This window comes from Cucurbita pepo, chromosome LG05 (genome assembly GCF_002806865.2).
Source record: "Cucurbita pepo subsp. pepo cultivar mu-cu-16 chromosome LG05, ASM280686v2, whole genome shotgun sequence".
In the NCBI taxonomy this organism is placed as follows: domain Eukaryota; kingdom Viridiplantae; phylum Streptophyta; class Magnoliopsida; order Cucurbitales; family Cucurbitaceae; genus Cucurbita; species Cucurbita pepo.
Window position 1 is genome coordinate 8,872,513 of NC_036642.1, and position 19,992 is coordinate 8,892,504.

General features: G+C 34.9%; 2 protein-coding genes across 4 annotated transcripts; one reads left to right on the plus strand and one right to left on the minus strand.

Annotated features, from left to right (window-relative positions):
* The first annotated feature begins 329 nt into the window (after positions 1-329).
* LOC111795106 (phosphatidylinositol/phosphatidylcholine transfer protein SFH3-like) lies at positions 330-6,507 on the plus strand. Of its 3 annotated transcripts, XM_023677355.1 has the most exons (13): positions 330-527; positions 720-879; positions 2,009-2,367; positions 2,447-2,713; positions 2,791-2,868; positions 2,981-3,132; positions 3,249-3,348; positions 4,221-4,313; positions 4,449-4,556; positions 4,646-4,766; positions 4,928-5,307; positions 6,116-6,190; positions 6,268-6,507. In XM_023677355.1, exons 2-13 carry the CDS (start codon positions 846-848, stop codon positions 6,283-6,285), a joined length of 1,785 nt encoding a protein of 594 aa, XP_023533123.1. In that variant the 5' UTR covers positions 330-527; positions 720-845; the 3' UTR covers positions 6,286-6,507. The 3 variants fall into 3 exon arrangements, with proteins under 3 accessions (XP_023533123.1, XP_023533122.1, XP_023533121.1); XM_023677354.1 differs by lacking the exon at positions 6,268-6,507 and having other exon boundaries at positions 703-879; positions 6,116-6,259; XM_023677353.1 differs by lacking the exon at positions 6,268-6,507 and having other exon boundaries at positions 6,116-6,259.
* A 1,097-nt stretch (positions 6,508-7,604) lies between these two features.
* LOC111795105 (phosphatidylinositol/phosphatidylcholine transfer protein SFH8-like) lies at positions 7,605-13,040 on the minus strand. The gene is made up of 14 exons (XM_023677352.1): positions 12,660-13,040; positions 11,455-11,758; positions 10,695-10,794; positions 10,346-10,612; positions 10,174-10,251; positions 9,927-10,028; positions 9,790-9,839; positions 9,607-9,706; positions 9,426-9,524; positions 9,198-9,311; positions 8,894-9,026; positions 8,291-8,688; positions 8,004-8,078; positions 7,605-7,911 (listed from the first exon to the last, which is right to left on the minus strand). Exons 1-14 carry the CDS (start codon positions 12,691-12,693, stop codon positions 7,891-7,893), a joined length of 1,875 nt encoding a protein of 624 aa, XP_023533120.1. The 5' UTR covers positions 12,694-13,040; the 3' UTR covers positions 7,605-7,890.
* Between the last annotated feature and the right edge of the window lie 6,952 nt (positions 13,041-19,992).

A 19,992-nucleotide genomic window follows, 5' to 3' on the forward strand; every position in this document is an offset into this window, starting at 1 on the left:
TTCATTAATATCCTTAAATTTTCTAAAAAACTTTCTTGAACTCGAAAATAAATTATAGAAGCTAAACTTAAAAGGGTATTCCGAGCAATTTCGATACTCGGCGGGTTCATTGATATTCTTAGTATAGTAGATGCTATCATACATACGATCCTGCTCAATTCGATGGATTTCTTTGATCTTCTATAATTTCGCACGTGAGGATTTATTTCTTGGTTTCATAGTCCCTAAAAGCTTTAAATTTTTTTATAAAAATTAATGATCTAAGAATTTAACAATTTTGGAACAAAATAATGTGGTAGGAAAAACCAATGGGTAAGGTAGTGGAGTAGCTTAGGTTTCGGCATTGGCTCCAAGAAAAGAGGAGGGAGGTAAAAATGCAAGCTGTTTTGTTTCCTTGTCTTGCAAGACTTTGTCTATGGTGGATGAACCAGAAATCCGTCTCTGGGTTGTCCCTTTTGGAGGCCTATTTTGAGTAAACATTTCTTCATTTATCCTCCTCTTTCTCCTTCCTGCACTCTTGTCAAAAGGTATTTTCTCTGATCCTCTATTGTTGATGTTCTTCTGGGTTTTGCTCTGTTCAAGAACAGACATAGCGAAGAACACGGCCATTGTTGTTTCATTACATTTTAAAGCTGTTTTTCTATGTTGTTCTTGTGCATCTTCTTTGTTTGATTATTTGTTTGATTTCTGATGTGGGTTTAGTTTGTTTGATGTGGAAGGTGTAGGCACTCAAAAGAAAGAGGGCTCTGTTTTTTGGAGTTGTATAGCCGTACACAACTGCTGGATTCTCCCCCCACCCTTTTGATCCTTGTCTTCACCCAGCTGCCCAGCTTAGGATAGCAACAATGTCCGACGCCGCCCCAGACCCTCAGCCCAAAGGTACGTTCGTCGTTTGAAGCTAAGCGCATTAGATGTTTACCTAAATCGGTAGGTAGATCTTTGAACAGATTCCATGTTTAGCCTTTCTTAAGATAGTTGTAAGAGCACAAGTCCACCGCTAGCAAATATTGTCTGCTTTGACTTGTTACGTATAGATAGGTCCTTGAACAGATCTCACGTTTCGCGTTTCTTAAGATAGTTGTAACAGCCTAACCTATTGCTATCAAATCTTGTTTGTTTTGGTCCGTTACGGATAGGTGGGTCCTTGAATAGATCCCAAGTTTTATCTTCTTAAGATAGTTGTAATAGCCTAAGCCTACTGTTAGCAAATATTGTGCTTTGGCCCGTGTTACGTATCATTGTCAGCCTCACGGTTTTAAAATACCTCTACTAGGAAGAGATTTCCACACTCTTATAAGGAATGTTCTGTTTCCCTCTCCAACCAACATGGGATCTCACAATCCACCCTCCTTGAGACCCTAGTGTTCTCGCTGGCACACTGCTCGGTGATTGGCTCTAATGTCATTTGTACCAGCTCGAGCTCACCGCTAACAAATATTGTCCGCTTTGACCCTTTATGTATCACCATCAACCTCACGGTTTTAAAACGCGTCTACTAGGGAGATTTTTCCACCCCCTCATAAGAAATGCTTCGTTCCTCTCTCCAACCGATGTGTGATCTCACAATCTACCCTCCTTAGGAGCCCAGCATCCTCGCAAGCACACCACCCAGTGATTGGCTCTGATACCATTTATAACAACTCAAGCCCACCGCTAGCAAATATTGTCCGTTTTTGCCTATTACATATCGCCATCAAGTTTTAAAACGTATTTACTAGGAAGAGGTTTCCACACCCTTAAAAGAAATTCTTCGTTCCCCTCTCCAACTAATGTGGGATCTCACAATAGTATAGAAGGTCTTTTAGGCCTTATATTGGGTCTAATTCTTTAGCTATTTCTAGTGATCTTGTTTTCACTCCTCTAGAAGCGTAATGACATCGAAAAGAGGGCCTAATTCGTCCGAAACTATGGCACGAGTAGAACAAAGGGTGTCAGTTTGGTTTGTTAGAGCTGAGAACAAATTCAACTTAAGTGAAGTGTCAAGTGTGTTGTCATTGTGTTTTTATAGGTGGCAACGAAGCTGAGATGTCGGAGGAAGATAGAAAGATAAGGCTTGCATCTCTTAAGCAGAAAGCGATCAGTGCCTCAAACAAATACAAACTTTCAATGAAGAAACGAGGTAGGAGAAACAGCAGCAGAGTGATGTCTATCTCAATTGAAGACGACATCGACGCAGAAGAATTACAAGCAGTTGATGCCTTCCGCCAAGCTCTGATATTGGAAGAGCTCCTCCCTGCCAGACATGATGATCATCACATGATGCTCAGATTCTTAAAGGCTAGAAAGTTTGATTTTGACAAGACAAAGCAAATGTGGACTGACATGCTTCAATGGAGGAAAGAGTTCGGATCCGACACAATCATGGAGGTTACGAACTTCTTAACGTTCGACCTAAACTATAACTAAACTCAAAAGCTTATGTAGTTTCGATTCGTATTCATTACAGGAGTTTGAATTCAAGGAGGTTGATGAAGTGTTGAAGTACTATCCACAAGGGCATCATGGAGTCGACAAGGACGGACGGCCTGTGTACATCGAACGACTCGGGCAAGTCGATTCCACCAAGCTCTTGGAGGTGACGACCATGGATAGATACATCAATTACCATGTCCGAGAGTTCGAGAGGACGTTTGTTTTGAAGTTCCCAGCTTGCACCATTGCAGCTAAGAAGCACATTGATCAAAGCACGACCATCTTGGATGTCCAAGGAGTGGTACGTCTTGGCTCGTTTGGTAACGTTTTTGTTTTTTTTGTTCTCGAAACGTCAGTAACGGCGGAATTTGCCTGTAGGGACTGAAAAACTTCAACAAATCTGCTAGGGAGCTTATCCAGAGGCTGCAGAAGATTGATGGTGACAACTATCCAGAGGTATCCATTTAGGAAAAGTTTTGAACTTTTTGAACATATGGCCTAGTTTGGTGGTTCCCATTTGAAAAGATAATGGCTTGGTTTGGCTGTTTTGTTTTGTGTTGGTTTAAAGACTTTGAACAGAATGTTCATCATCAACGCTGGATCTGGATTTAGGCTGCTGTGGAACACTGTGAAATCATTCCTTGACCCAAAAACGACAGCCAAAATCCATGTTCTTGGCAATAAGTATCAGCCCAAGTTGCTGGAGATCATTGATGCTAGGTGGGGTTTTATGTTTTTTTGTTTTTTTCAAATAAAAACATTTCTTTTTTCATTAATCGACAAAGCTTGGAATTTTAAGGTTATTTTTGTTTTGTTTTGTTTCGTTTGTAAATCAGTGAACTTCCAGAGTTCATTGGAGGTACTTGCACCTGTGCTGACAAGGGTGGCTGCATGAGATCCGACAAGGGACCATGGAACGACCCAGAAATTGCCAAGGTCACCTTAAAACTTCCCTTCCACTGTTCTGTTTTTTTTTTTTTTGTTGATGTAACGGCCCAAGGCCAACCCTTTTTGGACTAAGGGGACTTCGTTCTCCTCCTAACCGATGTGGGATCTCACAATCCACCCCTTTCGGGGCCTAGCATTTTTGCTGACACTATTCTTTTCTCCAATCAATGTGGGACCACCCTCAATCCACCCCATCGAGGTTCAAGTCCACCGTTAACAGATATTGTCCTCTTTGAACTTTCTTTTTTGAGGTCTGCTAGGGAGAGGTTTCCACACTCTTATAAAGGGAGCTTCATTCACCTCCCCAACCGATGTGAGATCTCACAATCCACCTTCCTTCGAGTTTCAGCGTCCTCGCTGGCACTCGTTCCCTTTTCAAATTCATGTGGGACCACCCCCAATCCACTCTCCGTCGGGGTATAGCGTCCTTGCTGGCACACTGCCTCGTGTCTACTCCTTTTCAGGGCTCAGCCTCCTTACTAGCAATCGCCCAGTATTTGGCTCTGATACCATTTGTAACGGCACAAGTCCACCACTAGCAGATATTGCCCTCTTTAGGCTTCCCGTTTGGACTTCTCCTCAAGGTTTTAAAACACGTCTACTAAAGAGAGGTTTACACACCCTTATAAAGGAGGCTTCGGTCTCCTCTCCAACCGACCTAGGATCTCACAATTTAGTTTACCAACTTCGTGCTTGTGTTCGTTTAATATTTGTGTCCGTTTAATGCTCACATGACATTGACCGACATTGACCTTATGTATCTTATTCATTGAGCTATACTTCAACTGAAACACGAAACTAAGAATTCATGATTTTCTTTTATTTGCTAATTAGAACTTTTTTGTTTGATGAAAGAACAGATGGTTCAAAACGGGGAAGGAAAATGCAGGAGAAGGTCATTATCCAACGTTGAAGAGAAGACCATCTCTGAAGATGACAACACAGGAGCCAAGGCAATAATCATAAAAACACCTATCCAAGCTCAATCAAACCCCTTCATCTCCATTTACTTCTTTAAATCCTTCAAAATTTGCATCATTTCTTCACTTTTTTCCTGTTTGATTCATTTTTTTCACTAAAACTTGCAGGCAAGTGGTTCATTCAAAGCAGAAGCAGCTCCTGTGGCAGCTGCAGCACCAGCTGTTGAATCAGGCATGTCCCCAAAGCAAGCAAAATCAACCCCTATCATTCAAGAAGTAAGTTCCTCTCAAGAATTTGAAGAACCCATTTGAAAAAAGGAAAAGGAAAACTCTTTAAAGGTATTGTTTTTCTTTATCATGTTCAGGTTCCATCAACCAGAAAGTATGGCGGTGAGTATCAACAATATGGTCAGTTCATGCCAGTGGTGGACAAAGCCGTGGATCCAAGTTGGGCACTTTCAAGTGAGAAATATGGTCTTTCCAAAGGTATATGAACCGTTTTCGTTTTCGTTTGATAACGTTTTCGTTTTCGTTTCCGTTGTATCCAAGAAACGAGAAACATGAACATGATTGTAACGACCCGAACAAGACTTTTGTGGTGGTGTAGTTGTCTGATCTTGTTGTTCTTTGTTTCATGTGTGTATCAGATCCATTTGCTCATGAAAACTACAAAGTCCCAGAAGGGTTCAGCAACCAAATAGTTGGAGGAATAATGGCTTTGGTGATGGGAATAGTGACCATGGTCCGGCTGACAAGAACCATGCCAAAGAAGCTCACTGAGGCAGCCATCTATAGCAGCACCGTCTACTACGATGGTTCAATGGTGAACCGTCCAGCATTACCGTCCCCCGCCGCGGTGCCTCTGAGCGATTACATGACGATGATGAAACGTATGGCGGAGCTAGAAGAGAGGATCAATGTTCTCAACATGCAGCCGGCAGTGATGCCAGCTGATAAGGAGGAAATGCTCAACATTGCTTTAGGGAAAGTTGAAACTTTGGAACAAGAGCTAGACACAACCAAGAAGGTGAACCAAAACTTTCCTACTCATCCTCACTTGAAATACCGTACTAATAATTCTTTTACGTGAGATCCCACATCGGTTGGGGAGGAGAACGAAGCATTCTTTATAAGAGTGTGGAAACCTCTCCCTAGTAGACGTGTTTTAAAAACCTTGAGGGGAAGCCCGAAAGGGAAAGTTCAAAGAGAACTATATCTGCTAGCGGTCGGCTTGGGCTGTTATAAATGGTATCAGAGCCAGACATCGAGCGATGTGCTAGCGAGGAGACTGAGACCTGAAAGGGGTGGACACGAGGCGGTGTGTCAATAAGGACACTGGCCCCAAAGGGTGTTAGATTGGGGGGTCCCACATCGATTGGAGAAGGCAACGAGTGCCAGTGAGGACACTGGGCCCTGAAGGGGTGGATCGTGAGATCCCACCTTGGTTGGGGAGGAGAACGAAACATTCTTTATAAGCGTGTGGAAACCTCTCCTTAGCATACGCGTTCTAAAAACCTTGAGGTCATCCAAAGAGAACAATAACCACTAGCGGTGGGCTTAGGCTATTACATTTTCATTCTCTTAAACCCATTTAAATCATCTAAGCCCCGATACATAACAATGCATTTAATCTCTCATTCTCGTTCTCTTTAACGTTCCCTCTCACATGGGTTTGAAAATCGTACCTTTACTTGGATACCGAGCTAAAAATCATTACTAAATCCAAAAACTTGAAACGTTGTCCTTCCTCACAAGCCAAAAACACGAAGCTTAAGTTGATAGATGACAGTAAACTCAATCGTTTATCATATTCTTTGTGGAATTACCTTTTGTAGGCACTCGAGGAATCTCTTGCTCGAGAAGCCGAGCTGACCGACTACATCGAGAAGAAGAAGAAGAAGAAGATGGTGGTAAGGAAGCTATATCATCTCTTTACAAAGACATGGTAAAAGGAAAGCTGTAATTGATTAATGTTGTAATTTTGCAGAACCCATTCCGCTGGTGAATGTGAAATATAGGAGCTTGGAGAAATAACTCCAAAAAAAGTTCATAATAAAAAAGAAACATATAATTACAGAGAAAGGGTTTCTCCCTCCTCTTTCTCTCTCTCTCTCTCTCTCTCTCTCTCTCTCTCTCTCTCTCTCTCTCTCCCATTGGTTGTATGTTGGAATATATTTGAGACATTGATTACTTGGTATTATTACATCAATCAATGTTCTTTTGTATATTAAAACATGTTTTTTTTTTTTTCATTTTTATCTTGTTGTGTTGTTATATAGGATGTCGATTCGAACATATACTTCAATGGATCGAGAAATTATTATCTTTATGAAGTTGAAAGTTTATGTGTTACGGCTTGTGTGAACGGAGTGTTTTGTTATGTTTTGGATGTTGAAGGTTTGTATTTGTCGAGCATATAGCTCAATGGACGATATACCTGTTATCTTTTGGAAGTTGGAAGTTTGTGTTTTTCGAGCATAGCTCAATGAACCAAATACTTGTTATCTTTAAAAAGTTGAAAGTTTTATAAGGACTAGGTACTTGTTATCTTTTAGAAGTTGAAAGTTTGTATTTCTCGAGAATATAATTCGATGGATTGGACACTTGTTACCTTGATCCGAACCCACATTTGTTAAACTCGTCTAAAAAAAAGTTTATGCCTTTTCTTACTTTCACACATTTTAATTGTTTTAAAAAGTTTTGATTTTTTTTTTCTAAGGAACTAATTGTCATCTTATTTCGAGTAAATAAATATATAAATAAATGTTGTTGGACAATTACTTGATAAGGTATTATCGCGAGAATAGAAACATCTCCTCAACAGACACATTCTCCTTAACAGACACATTTTTTTAGCAGTGGGCTTAGGCCGTTAAAAATGATATAAGAGCTAGACACCGAGTGGTGTGTCAGTGGGGATGTTGGCCCCCGAGGGGGTGGATTGTGAGATCTCACATCAGTTGAAGAGGGGAACAAAGCATTTCTTATTAGGGTGTGGAAACCTCAGAGCCAGAACAAAGCATTTCTTATTAGGGTGTGGAAACCTCAGAGCCAGACACCGAACGGTATGCCAGCAAGGACGTTGGCCTCCAAAAGGAGTGGATTGTGAGATCTCACATTGGAGAGAGGAACAAAGCATTTCTTGAGAAAAAAACCAAAACCCAAAGAAAAAATATCTGCTAATAGTAAACTTAGACTGTTACAATATATAGAAGCATGCTTCCATATTTGTTTGAATCTTCGAAAATTTTTCGAGTGGGTTGTAATATTGAAATTTTAACGTAAATAAAGAATTTCGTAAAGATAGGAACTAAGAAAAGGGCGGGAAAAAGCAAAATAAATAAATAACATAGAACAAAAAACTTAGTGTATAAATAGATATTCTTTTGGAAACATGTAAACTTCATATTGTAATTTCTTCACACAAACTATGCGTATGTGTTTTTCCTCTCCTTATTGGAGACATAATCACATCATTCAAATATAAAGTCAGTACGATCAACGACAAGCAGCGGACCTTCAAACTCCAAGTCATAGCCGATACACGACACGAGAGCCCGCTGCGCTTAGCGACGACGAATCCTCCTCTTTTCCACGACCAAGATGCATATTACCAGCAAAATTTCTTTTTCTAGTGAATGGAAGAACATATACATCAATCAGAAAACTGTGTTTCGTTGCAGAAACATGAGCAAAAACATAGATGTATTAGCTTTAGCTTACCCGCAACTTTGCTTCCTCTTGGCTATCAATGTAAGCAAGTAGTTCTTCCTGCCTCATCAATGCTTCATGCAAAGCCTACACAGACAAGTTTTAACGTGACTTAGACGACATTTTCAGACGACCCAACAAGACAAATGGCCGACTGTAGGAACAGGGGTCACGGGAACACAAAACGACTCATATAAGAATATCGTGGCAAGCTAATGGAAACACGAGTTAAACACATTCACATATCAGAAGTTCGAGACACCAAAGCTGAAAAGATCTGAGTATAGCAGTATGTATACCTTCTTGGTAGCGATAAGCTCTGCTTCTAACGCATCCACACGGCAGACGGCAGCGTTCAATAGTTCCTCTTTCTCATATGGCATTTTGGATGGTTTTGATTGGAGCGTGTCGACCTTCTCCTCCAGCTCACCCAACCTCTTCATTACATTAGAGAGGAGTTCTGCTTCTGTAACTTTAGCAATTGGTGAAGGGGGGCAATTCTCCTTCGTTCCTGTTTTGTCATGGGACAAGTCTGGAGTGGTGTTTTGACTACCGGTACACAACTTCTTCCCGCTTATCCGGCATGCTAGTGAACGGAGGAACGCCAAAATGGCTATGAAGAAGCCCATGAATACTACCAACATTCGAGTGTGAAGCGCTTCGGATGTTTTTTGGGTGTCGAGCAGTGGAAGAACCCCTGCAATAAATAAAGAGACTTTAAAATCATTGACAAACTATAATCTAACTCTATGGACCTAACCAGTGAAGTATATTCAGCAACAATCAGCATTGCTTGTAACAATCATGCTATGCGGACATGATTCGATCGATACGTCAAATATGTCCAAAGTTATTGGCTGACATGGTTCACAGAAGTTGCAATGGATCGGGTAACTGCTAACCTTTCAAGGCATTAGGTCGTTGGAGTGAAACCTGCTTCTTCCATTCAGCATCGACAGCTTTGTCAACCATGGGAACATACTCATCATACCCGGAGAAGGTAGCGGCAAAGCCTCCTCTCCCGCCGACTCTTGCCTGCAACAACCAATGAATAACGTTAAGAAAATCTAAGGCTAAACCTGCAGTCTACTCAAAAGCCAATCTTAAAACTCGAGGTAGTGTCACATAAACTCGAATATCTAATAGCACTCAAAACAACACTTGTTCCCTAGCAACCACAAACATCAATTAACAAGCGAAACTTACTTCTTCCCGAACAGGGGTCAACCGAAGATGAGAATAGCTCTTCATTGCTTTAGGCGAAGCGATCTCTTCAGCTTCGGATCCTGACTCGGCAGTGGATGTATCGCTACCTTTCACCTTTGACAAGACGGTTCAAATGAGAACATTTTCACGCTTTTTTTATAGAAATTAGAAAAGAGAGAATAGAAATAGGTCCAAATTAGAATAGTTTTTCAAAAAATAGAAAGTTACCATTGGGTAATGTGGCTTGGCATATGCAACAACCTTCCCTTCACTATTTAGAACTTTTACGACCTGTCTGGCCCGTCGCGCTTCACCATTAAGAATCATCTGCCAAAAATGCACATTCAACTGCTGTCCCAAACATTAAAACTAATTATAAAAGATCAAAGGTTAGAATACCACAATCAACCTTTTCAATTTCTGGGTTTCTCCATGGCCCCTTGTCTGAACGAAGACATCCCCCCACATCGGCGCAGGTACAACTTCCACCCAGAAATTCGGGCAACTCACTGCACAATGCATGCATTTAATGAATGAGAAAAGGATAAGAACTTGTTATATGGTATCTAGAAAATAAATAAATTCCAATTACCTGGAATCAATTATTTCAAGTAACTTACTTTGGTACTTGTTTCCGAGAACCTAACACAAATTTAAATAAAAGAGGTCATAATCTGAAGCAGATAGATAACAACTACAAAATAGACGAAAAAGAAATTTACCACATACATGAATTTTAGATGTCGTTCGGGGGTCAAGGAAAGACTTCACGGTGTTCCACAGCATCCGGAATCCAGGACCGGCATTGATAATGTACATTTGGCTGAGCGTCTGTATAATCCAATAAATAATATACGTCAATCTAAAGCTACATTTACCATACCCCACAAAAGCATCAACCGCAAGTGATGGATGGAGATTGGAAATAATATATAGGTTTCTTATGTTGTCATTACAAAAGGGTGAAGTTGCTTACTTCTGGGTAATTGTCGCCATCAACTTTCTGCAGCCGCATGATTAGTTCCCGAGCAGACTTGGTGAAATTCTTGAGGCCCTAAGTCGAAAAAGGGAAAGGTAAAATTAATTTGAATGATTTGATCACGAACCAATCAGATAATAAAAAACACTAACGTTTAAAACCAGCATACCACGCCTTGGACGTCTAAAATTGTGGTGCTTGAATCTATGTGCCTCTTTGCAGCAATAGAACAGGCTGGAAACTTCATAGCAAAACTCTTCTCGAACTCCTGTATGTGGTACTTTATATATCGATCCATAGTTGTCACTTGCATAAGTTTGTTTGGATCCACTTTCCCCAACCTTTCGATGTAAATAGGCCTTCCTTCTTTATCCACCCCGTGATAACCATGAGGATAATACCTCAGAACTTCATTTTTCTCCACGAAGTCAAAGTCCTGGGGGGAATGATTAGCATAATAAGGTTTAAAAAGTTTCTTTTCTTTTAAGAAAACAAAGTTCGGATTAACCTGTACTTACTTCACCGATTGTGTCAACCCCAAACTCCTTCCTCCACTGAAGCATATCAGCCCACATATGTTTAGCTTTCTCGATATCAAATTTCCGAGCTTTTAAAAACCTAAAAAGACAATCGGGATATTACCAGCATATCATCTAAAACAATATGTTAAAATTGTGCAGCTTATCGAAAGAATAGAACTTCGAGAAGTCAGGATATCATGAAGTTGAAACAATGCTTTTCGAAGGCACGAAAGCTCCATGGATACTGAGCACAAAGCTCTTATAAGCCTATGTGAGACAAAGGGCACAAATATAATTAAAAGAATTCTTTTGAACTTATGAATCATATGGACTACAAAAGATCTTTAATATAAAGTTGCTACCAAAAATGATCTGATTTTTACTAGATCAAAGGCCAAAACTAATGTGATACCTGTACTCGAGTCAGATAGGCAAGGCTACGTAGGCCTCCACGCACCTCTTAAAGCAGGGGTGGGAAAAAGAGTCAAAGGGCAGTAATTTGAGGCATAACAAGAAGATGAAGAAAAATGTGTATAAAGGCTGCAACTGCATTCAAAATTTGCTAACGATCTAGCATGAATGAAGCTGTCTTTTTTCAGAAGGACGTTTGCTTTTTGCTTTTGTTATTGAACCATTATACAAAATCCAATCGGAATAAAACCAATCTCCAAGAAATTCAAAGCAGTAATAGATTTTTGTTCATTTAACCATGTATTAGCAATAAAATGAAGAAAAGACCTTCGGAATGGTTACATACCTCAACATCATGTGATAATCATCATGTTTTTCTGGCAGCAATTCTTCCATTATTAGTGCTTGACGAAATGCATCAACAGCCCGCAGCTCCTCAACATCCCTAACATCCTCAATAGAAACGGAACTGACCCGACCGTCACTTTTTCTCCTACTGCTCTTCTTCTTTAGGGAATGTTTGAATTTGGAGGATGCATTTAACGCTTTCATCTTTATAGATCCAATTCTCGTCCTCCTTTCATCCTCCGAGTTTTCAAAATCAGATTTCCTTTCTTTTCTTTCATCACTTCCAGAGAACCCTTCAAAGCCTACCATTTACAACAATGCATAAATAAGAGCGCGTAAAAACACCAAAAAATTTATGACTGAAAAGGAAAAAAAAAAAACGTTGCTAGAGGACCTCCGAACGATTAGCTACTTCAAATACCAACTATGACCTTCCTACCTAACCTAACACATGAAAGAAATTTTTTTCCAATATCCAACAGATGATTGACCGTGAGATCTAAATCTCATGATGATTTAATAATAATAACAGAGAAACTAAGAACAAACCAAAACAAGAGCACAAATATCATCTCAGGGATGGCAAGCAGCACTACGTTAGCAAGGTGATCCAAAATGCACGGCGTAAGCAGGTTACGACACGATCCTTTACAGAACGAGGGAAATGAAACTCCCGGAATTAACACAACAAAGTTTCATCATCTAGCAACTATACACACAGTGGAGTTATCCACAACCAAGAAGACATAATTTCCATCCAATTGTGCCCTTTAAACTGAACAACTAAGATGGATTGTCATATAATATGTCCGAAATTATCTAAATCCCCATGAAGGCAGCTAGGTAGACCAAGAAATTCCTTGCGACTTAAACAGTCAAACTTCAAAAGAACCAAACCTAAGAGTAAAAATTCTATCATTCTAATAAAACTATCTCCGATCAGAGACAAAGCTAAATAGTTTGACGAACCAATAACGATCTAAGACTATTTCAGTTGAAGAACAGAACCCAGGAGTAAAATTACATAAAATAACCCCTCCAAAAAAAGCCCTTCCTGAATTAACGCAACTCCATTTCTCTTAAATCCATTTCTCTGCCAAGAAGCCCCAAATTAGGAGCAAACACGAGCACCAAACCAAATCCATTGCAAACCACATGATCAAAAGAAGGAAAAATCAAAGCAATCATGAAAGGAAAACTCACATGGTCTGGCAAATCGATCCAAGGGTCCAGACATTCTCAGCAATCCCACACAAAATCAAGAACACAAACAGAATCTCCCTCCGATAGATCGATGTCAAACCGAAAAAGAAATCACACAAGCTCTCTGTAAGGATCAAAATCCCCCTTACATTCAGGTCCAGAAACAAAGCCCTAAAAAACCGATCCGAACACCCACTCCGTTCAAAGTGAAAAGCAAGTAAAACAAATGTGAGAGCTGGGCTTAGCGTCCGGATGAACCCTCGCCAAGAAATTGAAAAAGAAAAAAAACAAAAAAAAATGGCGAATGAAGAGAGATTGCAAACAGCCAAGAACGCGTCGGCAGAAGAGGAAGAAGAAGATGACGAAGGATCCAGCTGCAGTAATGAATCAGTAATTAATAATAAAAATAATAAGACAAATAAACCCCACCCAAAAAATAATAATTAAATAAATGAATTAATCGTTTTTTATACGTTGAATAAAACGCCGATTAGAGAATTAAAAAAAACGGCGACAAAAACATACGAAATTTAAATAAATAATTTTTATTTAATTTAATTTCGACCTTATTATATGAAAATTTATCCATTTGGTCCATATGAATTAATACATATATAGACAAATCCTCCCATCTATTTTATAAATGATGTGACATTTAATCCACCTCATGAATAATTCCACTTTATAATTAATTATAATTATCTTAAATTTAAATTATTGGTTAAAATGGTAAATTTGAAAAAAAAAATTAAAAATTATAATTTTTTTTTTAAATTATAAGTATTAAATTGTAATATAGAGTTTTTGTTCTAGTATTTTTTTAGTAAAATTTCAAATTTTAAAATTTAAAAAAAATAAATAACTAACTTAAAAACATTAAAAAAAAAATAATGTTATTTTCGGAATTGACTAAATAAATGTTTGGGTTGTTATAATAATTTCTTGGGAGAGGGGATATGGATCTGGTGGGAGCGATGGCCCACACAAACACCTGGCGGCGTTCATCAAGGAGGAGTGCTTTGAATTACTCCGTCAATTATTTGGTCGCACCGCCGCGCACGCCGAGCCCACACCGGCCCCCCGCCTTCTACTCCTATTTCTTTTTTAATTAATTAATTAATTAAAATATCTCTTTTCTTTTTTTTTATTTTATTTAAATACAACCTTTTTAAAATTTTCAAAAATACTTTTAAACTTAAAATAAATACCTTTTATTTAAAAATATTTGCATTTAAACATTTTTTAAAAGTTTTAAAATATTTTTTTACCGTTAATATCATATTTCAAAAATATTCATATATTTTTTTTAGAATAACACTAAAAAAAATTTAATAATAGTAATAGATGATTTTTGTTCATATATATTTTTTTTATAAATGTATATTTTAAATATATTACTAATAATTAATAATTTTTAAAGTTGAAGAGTATTATTAAAATAAAATTTTAATGATTTTCGAGTGACTTTTTTTTTTCCTTTTTAAAAAATAAGTTTAGGAATATTTTTATTAATTTACTTAAAAAAAATTATTTTTATTAATATTAAAAACTTTTGAAATATTATTCTTATTTTTCTTTTATTTTTTCCCTATATTCATTTTTACTTTTTGTGTCCTACAATATTTTTGTATTACTTTATAATTTTGACTTGCAGTAATTATCTATTTACGTGTATCATAATTGCACCACTATTTTGTGCTTTTATAACGTGTGGTAGCTATTCGTCTACGTGAAAGAACTGAATTAATTTTACATAGTTTTAGGTTTCACGACTTTATCATACACTGTTTAGTATATATCTATACTCATCTCTTTAAAAGTATTTTTACTATCGTCGAGGGCGTGACGAGGAGGATTACTAGCTTCTCGAGGGTCTAGAGTCTTTACGCATATCTATTTTATTTCTTATAAAAATATTCATTTAACCAACTGGAGACTTGCTCCGAATGAGGTGGAGAATGAAGAAGAATGGAGATTATTATCTTCCTCGTCCCCGTCTCCATCCAACTTCCCTATCTTCCCGAGGCCCATGAAAATAAATTAAAAAGTTTGCAGGGATTGAGATTGAACGAGTAATGAAGATGGAGATAGAAAAAGATTTCCCCGTCCCCGCTTTTAAGATATTATCCTTATTTTATTCAAATATTATACAGCTACTTGGTGATTTTGAACGATAGTAATTATCTATATACATACGTATTTTATACGTTAGGTATAAAAATTCAAACATCGGAATTAGAGAATTCGTCAAAGGTTAAATAATAAAAGCATAACTTAGGTTTAAAGATTGAATAAAAATAATTATTCAAATTTGTTTCTTTAAATTTAAAAATAAATAAATAAATAAAAACAGGTAAGAGAGAGATAGTTGTCACATTTCAAATCCCTTTCTCTTTATTTTTTTTCTCCCATTTGAAAATTATCCAATTGGTTACACCCACCACACCTAAATTATACAATAATAATAATAATAATAATAATAATTTTATTTTTTATATCACGGAAAATTTAAATATTTGACTTTTTGGTCAATGGTACGCGTCTTACATATTAGTTATATATTTATCGAAACATAAATAATGTGAGAAAATAATAACTAATTTCTAAAGTTTTTTCTCACAAAAAAAAATATTTATTATCTTGTTCGAATATGAAAATTTTAATTTATGATCCATAGTTTTTAATTTTTTTAAATATATATACGATGTTTGACTTTTTTTTTTTTTTTTTTGTGGTTTGATTTTATTTTTATTTCTAATAATTTATTTTGGTCCTATAAAAAAAATTATAAATTTTTAATAATGAATCAGTATTTTTTAAAAATGGAAGGACTGAAATGAAAATAAGAATTTAAATTAATGTTTTTTTTAATCGTTATTTTTTCAAAATAAATAATAAATAATGATAAAGGAATAATTATCATATATTTGTTTATTTATTAAAAAAATATGAAACAAATTACCATAATTATCATCCTCGAGTCATATTTAATAATTCTTTATATATTTAAAAAATTGTTATTATAAGATTTTTAATATCTAATAATAATTTATTACATTTTCAAAATTGATTTGGTAAAAGAAATTTTCGAGATATAAACGAAAGTAAATTATTATTATTATTTTATTTTTACTTTTCCATCTGTGACTTTACGATTCTATATTTAATTATTGACAATTTATTTAATGTTTAATTGATTTTGATAAATAAATAAAATAAATAAAGTTGATTTTAATAATTATATTGCCACAAGTGTGTATATAATAGAATAAAAATATATATTAAAAAAAACCGGTAACCTAATAATAGATTTATGTTATATTTTTTCATGAAATAATAAATAATATATATATTAACCAAATATATAAAATTAATTTATTTTCGAGGATGAGTAACTGGTTACCGAATATTTTTTTAGCAACCTGCCACTTGTCAACTAATAATAGATTTTCTATATATATTCATTTATTTCCACCGTTATTAAAATTCAATTAATTATAATTTTTTATAACTTTTATTATTATTATTATTATTATAATAATAATAAGTCAGTCAATTTAATTTGTTGTTTATATTTTAAATATTGAAATTTTAAATTTCTTTTTTGTAACTAACTAATTTTTAAAATTAATTTTATAAATATTATTTTCACTTATATCATATTAGATAATAAAATAATGTTTTTATAAACTTAATTTTAAAATTTAAATTATTTTGGAAATAAAAAAATAATGAAGAGCATTAAAATAAATTAGTAATTATTATTATAGGATATTGGGAAACTAGAAAGTAGCCGCTTAAGTTTAGGCATGAAAAGTGCATTTGCACGCCAGCCGTATAAAGTGGCTGATTCCACTCTTTATTTTCTTTTTCTTTTTTCTTTTTAATAAAAAATTCCATAAATAAATAAATAAATAAAATAATAATAATAATTATTATTATTATTATTGGGTAAATGTGTCATTTCATTTTTATTTGTAATTTTATAAAATTAATAAATATTTTGACTAGATTATTACGAGTTAATTTATGTATTTTAATTCAAATTAGTTTATTTATAGAGATTAAAAAAAAAAAAAACGCCTTTTCAACGTCCATAGTTTCTATAACTTCCATTAATGTCTCTGCCTAATCAAGATTTTCGTACGTTTATCGACAACATAACGAAATGAGCTGAAACGAGATTTTAGGGCTATAATAGAGAGATAAAAAGTCTGAGAAGATGTAAAACGTTTCTTCAACGTCCATGCTTTCAACAACCTCTATTAACGTCTCTACATAATCGAGATTTTCATATGTTTACCAACGACATAACGAAATGAGCTGAAATGAGGTTTTAGAGCGATAAAAAGTCGGGGAAGATGTAAAACGTCTTTTTAGCGTCCATACTTTCGACATTCTCCATTAACGTCTCTACATAATCGATATTTTCATATGTTTACCGACAACATAGCAAAATGAGCTGAAACGAGACTTTTGGACTATGATAGAGCGGTAAAAAGTCGGGAAAGAGATGCGTGAATGATTTTGGTTGTTGTAATAATAAGGTGTTGGATGAGACATGAGACATGGAGCATGTGATTAGCCATTGCTTACCTAAAACCCATTTGAAATTCCAACAAACAATAAGGGACAAGAAAGGAGAGAGTGTCATGTAATGTCTTAAATTTTTGTTCTATAATGAACACATATAAAATTGAGAAAAAAAAAAAAAAAAAAAAAANTCAACTGATACGATCTCGGTTGGGTTAGGTTTAAATAAATGATTTTTTTTATCGATTGGGTTGGTTCGTGGACTCTCTTAAAACTATATTGGGTTAAACCGAACCGATCTTAATTTATCATTAATTTTAAAATGTATATTTATTTAATTTTATATTTTTTTTTATTATCTATTTTCCAACCCTTATTTAAAATAGGTAATTTTTTAAAATAAATATTAAAATTGAGTGGTTAATTTTAATTAAATGTCTGAATAATTAGATGTTTTATGAATTAACATTTGATTTTTATGAAAAGTAAAATTTTGAATGAATGACCCGAACAACGAGAACCAACTCACTCCAAAAAATTTAGGGTTGAGTTGGGTTAGGTTCGGTATATAACAGGAGTTATTCAGATTGAAAAAATTTATACTCGAATAATTGGATCGAGTCTAGAAAATGTCTCAACCTAACCCACGAACACCACTATTTTTTTTATGTTTTAATTTCAAGGTTTCGAAAAAATTCTAGAAACCGACGATGTTCGTTTTGAAAGTTGATAGAAGAAAGGGTTTAAAAAACTGAGAGCGGAAAGAAGTCAAAAAGAAAAACGAGAAATTTTAGACATAATTGATAAAGTCGTTGAAAGCTTATATGCTCCTTTTTATGCATTTTATAATATTCAAGTATTTTAGGAGCGGTTTGGATCGAAAGTTAGTCACTAAAAGAAATAAAAATCAATATTTTTGACGGATGTCTTATCTAGTTAGGCTCGTATTATCAATTAAAAAAATTAATACTTTATTATTTAATAAAATTATTTATTTATTTATTTATTGATTTTGAGAAAAGAAAAAAAAAATTATAATTATTCTTATCTAAATAAAGTTTTATTATTCTAATAATTCGACATTAGAAGGTCAAATTAATCATAGGGAAGGTTAGGTCAACGTGACAGCGAAGAACACCTCAAGGGTGCTTTCTCACAAAGTCAATTTTTTTTTATTTTTTTTCAATAAAAAACTAATAAATATATTGAAAAAAATAATAATAATTGCCAAAATTTTCTTTTAAACAATAAATATAAAATTGAAAGATTTTAATTTATAAAAAAAATATCTCAAACCAATTTGACTTTTTGAATTTAATAATTATTAATAATAAATTAAATTATTATTTTAGTGTTATAATGTTTCTAATTGGGCTTTAAAACGTTGAGTCCAAGCTCAATCATGGGCCTTGATGATATTGGGAGTGTAATTCGGCCCATTTACTTATCGGGCCATCTTTCCCAAATCTAAGGCCCATTTTGAAAACCCTAGTTCGGCCCATATCTCCAAAATTTTCAAGTATTAAAATAGTTTAATTATTATTTTATATTAGAAAATCAATTTTTTTTTATATATATTTTTTCTATTTGAAACTTTATTTTAAAATTAGTTTTGAAGGTAATTTTAATAAATTAATTACAAAGAAATCATTATTTTAAAAATTAATGACGGTGGTAGTTAGGTAATCAAAAGTGATTTTGAAGCTAATAAAATAAAATACTTCAAAAGCAAGTGATCCATAACTTTCAACCATAGTAATTAAAATTATTATCAAATAAGACCTAAAATAATAAGGATCGAGAAGGCGAAAAGAAAAAGGTAAAAATTGTAGCGTAAAAATAATTTTGACATGTTGTAACATGTAACGTATAAAATGTTGAATAAATTAATATTATATTGACAACTAAACACGAGGGTTGCACTCAACCATGCCGTCTTGTTGAGAGGAGTATGGTGCAGTAAGGAATCGCCTGATGTAGGCCGAACATTGATTTTGTCTCGAGTGAAAGTGTAATAACTTAAGTCTACCGCTAGCAGATATTATCCGTTTTTGTCCGTTACGTAGCATCGTCAGTCTCAAGGTTTTAAAACGTATCTATTAGGGAGAGGTTTCCACACTCTGATAAACAATGTTTCGTTCCCCTTCGACCAACGTGGGATCTTGCAAAATACTTAACGACACTAAGTTTATAATTTAACTAAAAATAGAAAAAGAAAACTATATTCGACAGTCATCCAGAATTATCTTCTCGAACTAGTCTGAACACTTACCGATCTAGAAATGAAGGGAATGTGTTTGACGTGATGGGTGGGACCCACCAACATAGGAAATATTTAAATATGAAAATGAATAAATTATAGAAATTTAATGAACGGTTCATATTCAGTGAAAACCCGATTTTAAACTTTATCATAAAAAGAATATGAAAAACCTATGTAAAAGATCTGACAAACAGGTCGAGAGTTCAACTTCAACTTCTTCAACGTATAGTCGAGCTAGTATGATCAGTGTATTGTTTAAGGTTATCTCTTTTCCTCGAGTTACAAATTCACGAACATAGTGAAATTTATTTCTCCCGACCAAAATTTGGCATCAACCCTAAAAAGACCGAAAACCGACCCGAAAGGACAAAGACAAAGGGAGGTTAGTGTGTGTGATAATAAGAACATCACAACCACAAAACCAAACACTTTCTGTTCCTTTTCTTTTTCTTTTGGGGAAATATATGATTTTTCAGCCGACACCATTGGAATTTAGAACAACCAAACTGTAAAATTTGCCTCTTTTTTTCACTTTAA

Coding starts and splice junctions, on each gene's coding strand:
- LOC111795106 (XM_023677354.1), top strand. CDS start 846: ATGTCCGACGCCGCCCCAGACCCTCAGCCCAAAG. Junction 3,349..4,220: donor ACGACCCAGAAATTGCCAAG/GTCACCTTAAAA, acceptor ATGAAAGAACAG/ATGGTTCAAAACGGGGAAGG. Junction 4,557..4,645: donor CAACCCCTATCATTCAAGAA/GTAAGTTCCTCT, acceptor TATCATGTTCAG/GTTCCATCAACCAGAAAGTA.
- LOC111795105 (XM_023677352.1), bottom strand. CDS start 12,693: ATGTCTGGACCCTTGGATCGATTTGCCAGACCAT. Junction 9,707..9,789: donor CTTGAAATAATTGATTCCAG/GTAATTGGAATT, acceptor TGCATTGTGCAG/TGAGTTGCCCGAATTTCTGG. Junction 9,027..9,197: donor TGACCCCTGTTCGGGAAGAA/GTAAGTTTCGCT, acceptor TGGTTGTTGCAG/GCAAGAGTCGGCGGGAGAGG.